The sequence below is a fragment of the Peromyscus californicus genome, unplaced genomic scaffold (assembly GCF_007827085.1).
Source record: "Peromyscus californicus insignis strain IS unplaced genomic scaffold, ASM782708v3 Scaffold_23__1_contigs__length_62951481, whole genome shotgun sequence".
Taxonomy (NCBI): domain Eukaryota; kingdom Metazoa; phylum Chordata; class Mammalia; order Rodentia; family Cricetidae; genus Peromyscus; species Peromyscus californicus.
The window spans coordinates 29288725-29301098 of NW_026294534.1; the positions used below are offsets into that span (position 1 = coordinate 29288725).

Genomic DNA, 12374 nt, shown 5'->3' on the forward strand with positions numbered 1-12374 from the left:
GTGTGAGCAGTTGCTGGCGGAGGACAGAAAAGGCCAGAAGAGGGCGATAGAATCTCTGAGACTGGAGTTTTAGACAGTTGTGAGACACTAAGTTGATGCTGGAAGTTAAACACATCTTCTCTGGTAGAGCAACATTATCTTAACCACCAAGCCATCCCTCTAGCCTCTACTGGGTCTCTTTTTTATTTTAATGGTAGAAATAGTTTCTTATCTACTTCATTCTGCTTTTATTAATTTTTTTACCAAAAGGCTTAGGATCCAGTAGAATTTAGATGCCATTGTTTACCTTACAGGTACACACAAACCCAGTTTTAAAATGAGATAAATGGGATATATAAATGACAAAGCTATTATATCTAGGTTGTAATGATATAAAAAATATTTTCCATATATCCTTTTTGTGCACACTTCACCCATTCTGGAACTCATGATGTTTTAGTCAGGTTCACTATTGTAATGAAACACCATGACCATCACAACTTGGGGAAGAAAGGGTTTATTTAGCTTATTCCTCCATGTCACCATTCGTTACTGAAGGAAGTCGGGACAGGAACTCAAACAGAGCAGGAACCTGGAGGCAGAAGCTGATGCAGGGCCATGGAGTTTGCTGCTTACTGGCTTGCTCCCCATGGCATCCTCAGCCTGTTTTCTTATAGAATGCTTGGACCACCAGCCCAAGGATGGCCCCTTTCATAATGGACTGGACCTTCTCTCATCAATCGCTAACTAAGAAAATCTCCTGAAAGTTTGCATGCAGCCTGATCTTGTGGAGGCATTTTCGTAATTGAGGTTACCTCCTCTCAGATGATTTTAGCTTGTGACAAGTTGACATAAAACTAGTCAGAACACATGGTATATGACAGCTTCAAGTCTATAACCAGAGACCAAAACTGAGGATTATTGAGGTGTAAATCTCTTACTCTTCAGTGGCTTATAACATCCTTGACTTTCAGGGTCTAGTCACATGGAATGCTGCATAAGAGAAGAATAAAACACCTATTGTCTAAGTTATTATTTGGGTGATACAAATAATACTACTTTTAAAAAATTAATATTTTATATATTCTTTGGCAATTTTAACATGTATACAATGTATCTCCATCAAATCCACCACACTTCTACTTCCTGCCTTCCACCTTTTGCCTGAACCACTGTCAAAGAATCCACTTTCTGCCTTCATAACCTCTTTTATTTTTATAACTTACTGAGTCCAATTCTGCTGACCATATGTGCATGGGTGTGCATCTATCGACAGAAGTATGGCAACAGACCAGCAGCATGACCCTGAGTGAAAATGATTCCTCCCAGAACAGCCAGAAACTGTCATGGGAGTCACTTTATACGTTCTCCTATTCTTTTTATTTTTACTCAAGGAGTTTTTTGATACCTCCAATTATGTATTGATGAGTATAAATTTACATTTGCTATTCCAACAGCATTTTTTCTACTTCTTAATTGCCATTTTCATATTTCAGCCAATATATTTTATTTTTTACAAGTACTTAACAAATTTAAAATGCATAAGAATAGCAGTAACATTTAAAATTACAATTTTAGTAGAAATTGCATTTGCTAGATATAAATTTGACCCAGGATTTTTCTTCACTTAGTTTTATTGTCTCTTTTCTTTACCCAAACCCTACCTGTTAGACATTAAAAAAATAATAATACTTAAAAGAAGAAAACCAGACTTGAAAGAATCCATATTTTTCCCCAGTGTGTTAGGTAGGATAACAGTGACTGTTGCCCATCAGCCCAAGGAGTTCATTCCTTGGGTCTTTGTGAATATGGATAGTATGTAGTATATATGTTATGTTACATGAGAAATGTGATTTATTCAAATTTATCATCAGTGAACTAGGAGTTTTTTCCTGGAACGTCCAGGAGTTTGATAATGTAAACTGAATAGCATAGTGAAGTGCCATTTGCGGTACCTAATTTTATGTCAACCTGACACAAACTAGAGTCATTTTAGAAGAAGGAACCCTAGTTGGGAGAATATCCCCAAAAGAATGACATGTGGGTAAGTCTGTGGTGCATATTCTTTGATTTAAGATCAAAGTGGTAGGATCTAGGCCACTGTGGGTGGTGCTACCCATAGGTTGGTGGCTCTGGGTGCTATAAGAATGTTAAGTTGAGCAAGTCATGGAGAGCAAGACAATAAAGAACATTTCTCCATGGCTTCAGCATCAGTTCCTGCTTACAGGTTCCTGCCTTGAGTTTCTGCCCCAACTTCACTGGATGATGGACTACAAAATATAAGATGGAATAAACCTTTCCTTTCAAGTGGCTTTTGGTCATGGTGTTTTATCACAATAATAGAAACTTAACTATGGTACCAACATATGAATCATTAAATGGGGACATTTCCCAGCTGATGGAAGAAAATGAAATGAGAAAAACATAACAGAAACGAAGCTGAAGAAACCCACATTGGGAAGAGGTTGAAGACACTCTGCCTACAGGTAGGATCCACTGGAGTGTGTAAGAAGCAGAGGCATCTTCTAGGAGCCATAGCCATCATTCTCTTACCCACAGCAAGTAAGGAAAGAAAGATATTGCAAAAATGCCCACTAAATCTGCAATGCATAAGAAATCGGACAGTTCATTTATGCTACTGCAACATTAATTATATCTCTAAGAATTTTCCTAGCTCTAACACAAAGAAGAACGTTGAGCATCAAATGGAATCCGTTGACTGCACTGAACAGAGATGTTCCCTTTAAAACATAAAGTTTTAAAATTTGGAATTAAAGTACAATTATATAAATTTCCCCTTCCCTTTCCTCCCTCCAACCCTTCCCATGAACCCCTCTTTGCTTTGTCTTAAATTTGTGGTCTCTATTACTTTAATTGTTGAGCTGTATCAATGTAATATATATGAATAAAATAATATACATCAATATAATACAATATGTACACACACACACACACACATACACACACACACACACACACACACACACACACACACACATATATATATATATATATATATATATATATATATATATATATACTTCCAAGTATATAAATACAACCTGATCATCCTTATAAAGTTTTTTACGTGTATATGATTTCGGGGCTTATAATTAACTTGGAGAGATGGGTCTTCACTAGAGTAGACTATTTATCACATTCCCAGCATTCCTTTGTTGCCTGTAGTTTTCTGTCTGTGGTTAGTGTTTGGAAGCACATTGCCTTTCATTATGAATATCTTCATACTTCACATTATGCAGTTGTATTTTCAATATTTGCTTTAACAGAGTAAGAAATAAGGAACATTTCCTTGAGACCTTGGATAAAAATAAGTGATGGAAACGTCTGCTAGCAAAGACCTCTGATAAAACAGCTTATTTGTGATAATGGCTGTGACTTGCATATGTACTTCAAAACCGGAACTCAATTTCCATTTAGAAATTCATAGGAGCATAAAACAGTGTTTCCTCATGTCTCTGAAGTCCCCATCACCAGGAAATTTAAGAAACAACTAGAGGCCGGGCGGTGGTGGCGCACGCCTTTAATCCCAGCACTCGGGAGGCAGAGCCAGGCGGATCTCTGTGAGTTCGAGGCCAGCCTGGGCTACCAAGTGAGTTCCAGGAAAGGCGCAAAGCTACACAGAGAAACCCTGTCTCGAAAAACCAAAAAAAAAAAAAAAAAAAAGAAACAACTAGAAAGCTGAGTTGAGTGATTACATCAAGTGTATAAACCTGAATAGTGTCACTAGGGGAAATTAAGGGACCATACATCACTTTTCTTCACCTGACTTAGTCAGTTCTCCAGCAGCTTTTCAGACAAACTGCTTTTTCCTGGTGTCTGAGTGTTATTGCGGTCTCAGCATTTGGACAGCTCTGAGGAACAAAAGCCCTACCTTAAGAAAAGCTGATTGTAAAGCTGACCTCATCACAGTAGGCTAGTGTAATGGACAAGAATGGGGAAGTAGAAGCCAGGTAATAAAAACAAACTAGGAAATATTGATTCCAACCCAGCAGCACCCTGTTTAATTTAAAAGACAGCTCCTCAGAAAATCCTTTCTTGTGTTGTCAAACAAGCACTGGAACCTGTCTATCCTTCCAATCATTCCATTAGAAGCACACGGAGGTGAGATGCTCTTGGCTTTCCAACAAACAGGAGGGCATAGGGGACATGCAGTTGGATTTCTCTATTCTTACAGACTGCCACTTTTAATTGCTGCTATTTGGGGAAAAGAGAGATACTTTCTTCTCATACACTTCCCTAATGTCTGCTTTCTGCCAACGCAAAACAAATGTCTGTGTCCAATTAATAGTTTTCCTTTAACTTGAAGACTTTCACCTCCCAAAGTCAGACTTATCGTTTAACCTTCTCTTTGTTTGCTAGGTTTCTATGGTACGTGGACTCCAAGTGAAAGTGCTGATTGTATTTGATGGATGCAGCCTGAAAGCACTGAACTTGAGTCTCCTCTATAGAAAAGTTTCTGTCCTTTATGTTCTTACTGGGTCTCAGAAGATAATTGCATTAGGCGATATCTTGAGTTCATAGTAGGGAATACAAAACAAACAGAATTGTAAAGGATGTAGATTTGAAATAAAGTCTAAAACTCCTTTTTATCAAGGAATGTTAAGGAATATTAAGAACAAATACACATTTTAGTTATTTTAAGCAAATTCCTACCAAGAACAGCTAATCCATCCGAGAACACCTTAATTATGATTCTCCCCCCCCTTTTTTTTACTAAGAAGTTTTTATTCATTTTACATACCAACCACAGATCTCTCTCTCTTCTTTCCTTCTGTTCTGCCCCAAGCCTTCTCCTCCCAACCCACCCCTCATTCCTTCTCCTGAAAAGGTTGGGGAATCAGCAAAGCTGGTGCATTCAGTTGAAGCAGGACCAAGACCCTCCTCTTGCACCAAGGCTGTGCAAGGTGGCCCACCATAAGTAATGGGCTCCATAAAGCCAGCTCATGCACCAGGAATACATCCTGATCCTACTGCCAGGGGGCCCCTTAAGCAGACCAAGCTACACAACTGTCTCATTTATGCAGAGGGCCTAGTCCAGTCCCATGCAGGCTCCACAGCTGTTGGTCTAAAGCTCATGAGTTCTCACTAGCTAGGTTCTGTTGTTTCTGTAGGTTTCCCCATTATGATCTTGATGCCACTGATGTAAAGCCAAGGATAACCAGACTACAATCCAAAGCTCCACAGAAGCTAGCTAACAAGGAGGACCCTAAGAGAGAGGCATGGGTCACCCTGGGAAGAGGAAATAGATGAGATCTCCTGAGTAAGCTGGGGGTGATGGGGGGCAATAGAGGGTAGGGGATGGGGGATGAGAACATAAGGGAAAGGGATGGTCAAGCTGGAACAGGGACAGAGTGTGAGAGCAATGAAAGAGGTATCTTGATAGAGGGAGACATCATGGGGTTCCAAGAAACCTGGTGCTAGGGAAGTTCCCAGGAATCCACAAGAATGGCCCCAGGTTACTAGTAATAGTGGAGAGGGTGCCTGAGCTGGCTTATCAGATTGGTGAATACCCTAACTGTCATCATAGAGCCTTCATCCAGTAACTGATGAAAGCAGATGGAGAGATCCACAGCCAAGCACCAGGCCGAGCTTCAGGAGTCCAGTTACGATTCTTGAGTAAGTGATTATCTATTATGGCAATAGAGTGACGATATTGCTTATTATGGCTTGAATCTCAAATTTCACCCTGATTGTTTATGTGTTAAAGGCTGGCTGAAAGCTGATCCTTTAAGTGCTCTATATTCCTCATGGATTAATTGATAGAAGAATTTGAAGGTATGTGGAGCCTGGCTGGCTACAGATCACAATAGAAATGACTTTGAGGGATACATTTTCATTCTGACACTCTTTCTCTTCATGACTTTGTTTCTCATCTGCACTGGGCAGGACTTATATTTAACACCCTTTTTGCTGTGAGGCTCTTCAGGACCTCTGGCTTAAAACGATTGGAGCTGTTCAAATGCAAACACGGGCTGCCAAATCTCTGCAACAAGGGTCCAGATTCTTTGCTTCTCTCAAATTGGTGTTAAATAGTTAGTTAGATTGTTTTGTCATCGTGTATTTTGTTGCAGTAATGGAAAACTGAGGCAGTGATGTTCAGATTATGGTGTGATCTCTAATTTGTACCCACCTGTATTCTAAGTAGGCTAAATATAAATATGCTAAAATCTATTAGCACTGTGATTTGGTCTCAGCCATTGTATAAATCATCCTCTTCCTTCTAAAACAAGAGTCCCTCAAAAAAGTTGTTATTCATAAAGTGAAAGAAAGTGAGAAGGGATTCATCCTAATTTTAATTCCTAAGGATATTGCTTGAATGGGAAAACTTTCATGCCACTAATTTACAATTCATACGGATCTTTTGTCACAGGTACTTTGAATAGTTACCTAATTTATAAGGCTCACCCTGGAGTCAGTGTCTCTTTGTAGTGTTATTTATCAAAAGACTGGGGTCTTGCTTTAAAGTATATGTGAGGGGACCAGCCAATCCCTTGCCTTCATAATGCAGTCTATGCTTTGTTCAATTTTCTCTCCTATGTGTGTGAAATTATAAACTATATTCGTCTTTGATATTTTCATTTTAGGAGTGTCATAGACAAGAGTGAAGCAGTTCTGAAGTTAAAACATGCTATCCTGGTAAAGGAGGACAGATTTAGTGTGAATTTGTATGTGTCTCTGTCTGTTTGTTTCTCTGTGTGTTGGAGGGAGAAGGCTGTGTAAACAGGGAGGGTTCACATACAGGGAAGCCATTCACAAAAAGATTTTTCTCCTTGGAACAATGTATATAACACTTCTAGATTTATTACCTTTACTCATATCACTTCATACCACCTAACCTATTTTTCTTAGTTTATCTGAGTGACCCAGCTGATGACTTTAATTGAAGTTATTTGAAAAGTATACATATATATATATATATATATATATATATATATATATGTGTGTGTGTGTGTGTGTGTGTGTGTGTGTGTGTGTGTGTGTGTGTGTATTATCATATGGGAGACTCAATTTTGAGGAAGGAAGCCAGAAATCCTGCCAAGGACCTTCCAGGCAATGGCGTATGCTTACGTTAGGTAAACCACATTCAAAGATCTCCATGACAGTACCTGTAACCTTTAGCTTCTCAGCCCCAATAGTTATCTCGTCTTCATCTGCAGAGAACAGCACCCTGCCATCTTCGCTTGCTCTTACTTCAAATCTTTTACACTGCGCCTCCACAGCCTCAGCTCCTGCAGTCAGAGGGGAGGTTTGAAAATGAAGCTGGGAATGCAGAACACCATTCACATATATATAATTTTTTTTATAAACATAAAAGAAAAACACATATTGTTCAGCTTGTTCGTCTCAGCTGCAGGTTTTACATCCGAATGAACACTTTTAAGATGTTATCATTTTCAAAAAAATCCCTGATTGCACTGAATATTTCCAGAGTATATTAAATGGCCATGCCTATTATTTCTAAATGTTTAAGGATGTTTTAATATAGTGTATGCACTTAGCCAAATAAAAAACACCTGATATAGTCACAGGGGAGGCAATGTCTTCTTTGATCTTTACTTGGGTGAAGATTTGTCATTCACTTCAATGGGCATGTAGTATATGCTCAATAAATGGGGCCCAAATGACTCACATCTTTTCACAGTGCAGACCACAGAACTCACATTGCTACCTCTTTGTGGGTTCTAAAGCATCTATCACTTGTAAATCTTTAACTATTTCACATTTCATAGATTTTAGGGTAGTTATCTTCTTACCCTTTAATAACAATGAATTTTAATCCATTTTATAATAACTCTTTCAATGGATTTGTTTTCCATAATGAAGTTTTAATAATTAATTTTCCATATTTATTGAACTGTAAGGAACTTAACTACTCTAAAGTAAGCAACTTAACTACTCCAAAGTTTGATTCAAAGTAGAAAGAGGAATCCCTCCAATATGCCCCTCACCATTCTCCTTCAAATTCATGGCCTCTTTTTACTAATTGTTTTATATATATATATATATATATATATATATATATATATATATATATATATATATATATATATATATATACAACCTGTTCAGTCTATATGTATGTTTTCAGGACAGACCATTTGACACTGTTATTCCCTGGGGTAGACCACCTCTCCCAGCTTTCCTCGGTTGCCTATAGTTCTTTGTTTTGTGGGCTTTTCTCATTCATGTTGGCATGTCATTTGGTATAGTTCCTGTTCAGCTCATGTTTGAGTAGTAATGTTGCTGAGACGTCATGAGTGTGTTTTCTGATATTACAATGAGACACAATCTCACAGCAACTCCCTGATTCTCTAGATCTTAGAATTTTGTCATCTCCTCTTTCACAAAACAACCTATTGCCTTTGACTTTGGTTCTCCTCAGAGATGGAAGGTATGTCCCTATTGCTGTGGACACTATATACTTCACAAACAGGCCCCAGAGACCCCTGAGTTGGAACTGGACACCCTGTCTTTGAGGACTAGCTTTCATTGTACCAGGAGGTATAAAGCTTCCAAAGGAGAGAGGCAACCAACAGTCCTACCCAGCTTTGATGCCTATGGAGCATATCAACCTACAGCATGACAATATAACCCTAAGGGTACAGTAGTGACACACACACACCTCCACGTTAATCATTAGTTCTCTAATTGGAATGAGATGCACTTAAGAGCAGGGAAACAATTCCTGGTACTGGAAACTTAGCTAACTACTCAGTAATAGTGAATTCATGGCAATTGGAGGAGAACCTATAACCGCTAATTTACCAACCCAACATAATCCCTAACAACAATCTATCAACATTTGTCCTTATAGACAAGGTAGTTTTCACCCCTAATTAAGAAAACTTTTGTTTGCAGCAAATGGAAAACCACAACCAGTTAAAATCATTGATCTTTTTAAAATCAACTATCTTTTCTTACAAAGTTTAAAGACGATATTGAGGTGAACACTGAAGACTTTGGTCATCATCTTGACTTGGTGAATATTATTTGAGAAGGTGGTATTCACTTGAATGTTTTGTTGTCTATTTTCAGCCTAAACTTCTATGTTTGCGTTTAGTCATTGCAGCACAGTAACTCAACTGAGAGTCAAAACATGGAGGCCAATGTGTTGAGAAATTTGACTTCCAGGTTTACCTACCTCTGCACTTAAATCTATCTTCAAGAGACTTGGGCACACTTTAAGCCTCAGTGACCTTTGAGTTATAGATCTTTTATAACATTGATGCCATATTGACATCTTCAAATATACTCAACTGCTGAGCTGAACCATTTCACAAGTTATATTTGATGTCACGGACGTGCATTAGATAGTTACATGCATATAAAGGCATTCTATGCACACACAGATTAACAAGAATTTTCTAGGAATAGTGATTAATATCTTTATTCAGAAGATGCTATAGAAATATTAAAATATTACATGGCATGTCACAGAAACTATTATAAATAAACTATTAGAAATAGCTATTAGAAGCTTCATAGGGTAGAGTCTGGCTCTGGCAAAGGAGTTGAAATTTTAATTCATTAACTTTAAATGAGCAAAGTCAAATAAGCAAATTGCACAATATTTATGCATGCGGAATTGAGAGATGCATCTAAGTCATAAATTAATGCATGCAAAAACCATCCAATTGAAAAACAGATATAAAATTAATACTTCAGAGTACACTTTATTCACTATATTAGCATAATTACAGATGGCAAAATTGGAGGCAATTAGTAATGACTTTATAGTAAATAAATGTTTTATATCAGAAAATAATTACATAGCATCACATTTACATGCACTGTTTTTCTTTTCTACAAATGAAAAATAAATAAACCTATATAATTAGAGATATATTCAGTAACTGGGACTATCAGTGTTTAACATTAATATATTATATATCATAATACTGAACTTAGTATATTTGAACTTGTTTTTGGTGGCCTATCATTTGTTTGCTTCTAGTATCATGTTTTATTAGGCAAGGTTCAATTGGCCAAAGGTACAATTACGTTAAGTAGAAAATGAATAATGAACTATTGTCTTTGCATTTTCTACATTAAATTGATAAAATACTAGAACTGGAAATTCTTTTTTGATAAGAACATCCATGATGCTTATATAATACACTTGCAAGGGATTTCTATGTTTCCTTTAGGACTGATTCAAAGAAAACTAAATAGCGATCTAAGTGGTTATGTCTGCCTGTCTCTGATGTGTCTTTCTCAAACATTGCATGATCTGTTATTACAGCCTACATAACTTTGCACTTTAATTTTATATGTATTCAACATTTTCATGTTCTTGAATATCTTTAAGAGATTAGAAATTCCCACAGCAAAATAAAACTGGGATTCACAATTCTTCATTCAGAAATTACTGTTTTAAAATTACCGTGTGTGCAGATAAATTCTAAAAACAAAAAAAATAGCAGCCAAATTACTATGAGCTATGTGAATAAATTCTAAAAACCCAAATAGTCACAGCCACCATTGGAGACCGACAGCCATGGCTTTGAAGCACGTCATGGCTACAGGTCTCAAAAGGGCCACAAGATGTAGATGAATTATCACAAGCTTGCACAGAGAGAGCGTCAGCTAACACACCAAGTTCATGTGGGACATGATGTGATGTGTGTTGCTTTGAGTAATACACCATGGAGCTGCTCAGGATCTTCAAGTGTGCCCTCATGATCATCAAGATGGTAGGTATGTACATCCATGCCAAGAATAGTGGGAGGAACTGAACAACAGTCAGCTGCTATGAGGAAAGGTGCAGCTAAGGACTGATTGCCCCTATCCATTCCTCAATAAACATTTATGCCATGTGAGTGTGCACACACACTGTACGCTGTATGTATAAACATATATATATATATATATATATATATATATATATATATATATATATACTTTTCTGAATATAAAAATGACAATAAATGTTCAAGTACACATGTTTATCAGTATATGTTGGACTTTATTTTGTTATATAATACAAGTGTCATCAAAAACTTACATGTGAAATGTATCCTAGGAAGGTCTGTCATGGTTAAAGATATGTTAGAGAATGAAGAAGAGCAACTTCAAGCTAGTCTGGAGGATTCTCCTCTCCTGACTCTGAAGGCTTTGGTATTTGTAGTTCTCCTGGGATCCTGTGAGAGTTATGTTTATCCCTACAAGCACTGACCAGTGGATCAAGACCAGAGCTGCCCTTTGACCTCCAGAAACTAATATAGTGATGGGAATACTCAAATTCAGGGGGTTACCTTTGCCCTTCTGTTTCTCTCCCTGATAACATTAATCAACTTTTGTCAAAACTAATAGTTTGTATGAACTAGTTATTCCCCAATAAAAGTTTACTTTTAGTATGTTGTGATGAATGCCATTATTTGTCATCATTTGAATTATTTCCTTACCTATAATTCATATCCATACCTCTTGATCTCCATTTTTGTTTAAAAAAATCAACTAAGAAGTGGGCTGTCGAATTGGGTTGTGAAGAGCACTTGCTGCTCTCACAGAGGAATGATATTTGATTCCCAACACCAAAAGGCAGCTATCAACTACCTGTAACTCTAGTTAGGGGATCCTATGCTATTATCTGGCCTCCATGGGCACTAGAGGTACATAGTGAACTTACATGGCAACAAAGCACGCATACATATAAAATAAAAGTAGATAAGGCTTATGAAATTATCTAAAACTTATGCTGATAAAAGTATGCAAATACTTTTGCCTAGTGCCTCCTGAAAGAAATAGCTGTTACCATCAACATTGTTGAAGTCATTATTGTCACTGTTCCTTAAGCACGTGTCTCTCCATCCTGGTCCCTGAGAAAAGTTTAGTCTGCAGAATAACTTATAACCACTTATTTATTGTATATTTTTATGATTTATAACTCAGATGTAGATAATCTATTTTAGGGTCATTAATATTTCAAAATCTATTCATTTAAACTTAATTAACATTTAAACTTCTGATGAAATTAGTTTTTATCATTCTCATCTTCTAAAATGTTACTTATGTGTGGTGTCCACTACTGGTGGAAGTATTAAGGCAACTCCATGTAGTTAAAAGGGAGGTTTATTTTGTGGGGTAACTTACAAGTAAAGGGACTGGTTAGAGGGTCCAGGAAAGGTGTAGTTCAGTCCAGTGGTGTTCTCTGGAGAACTCTGCTCAATCTACCTCCATTGTCCAGGATCCAGGAACCAAGAGAGCCAGCACATCTGGATCTCGGGTCTTAAGGGCTCCTCTCTTGGCCCCACCTCATAGGCATGTCAGTTACCGGAAGCCTCATTGTGGGTAGTACTTCCAGGGCAAAGCTGGAACAGCTAACCACTGCACTTCACTTTTCAAATGCTTTCTTAGTTGTGGTATATAAACAC

General features: G+C 37.4%; 1 protein-coding gene across 5 annotated transcripts in view; it reads right to left on the reverse strand.

The window, feature by feature from the left end:
- The window catches only part of Sgcz (sarcoglycan zeta), a 1001745-nt gene that overhangs the window by 26538 nt on the left and 962833 nt on the right, over positions 1-12374 (reverse strand). For all 5 annotated transcript variants that reach the window (XM_052752060.1, XM_052752058.1, XM_052752057.1 and 2 more), the window contains one exon: positions 7107-7229. In XM_052752060.1, coding sequence (XP_052608020.1) covers positions 7107-7229 — 123 coding nt within the window. The remainder of the gene's footprint in view (positions 1-7106; positions 7230-12374) is intronic.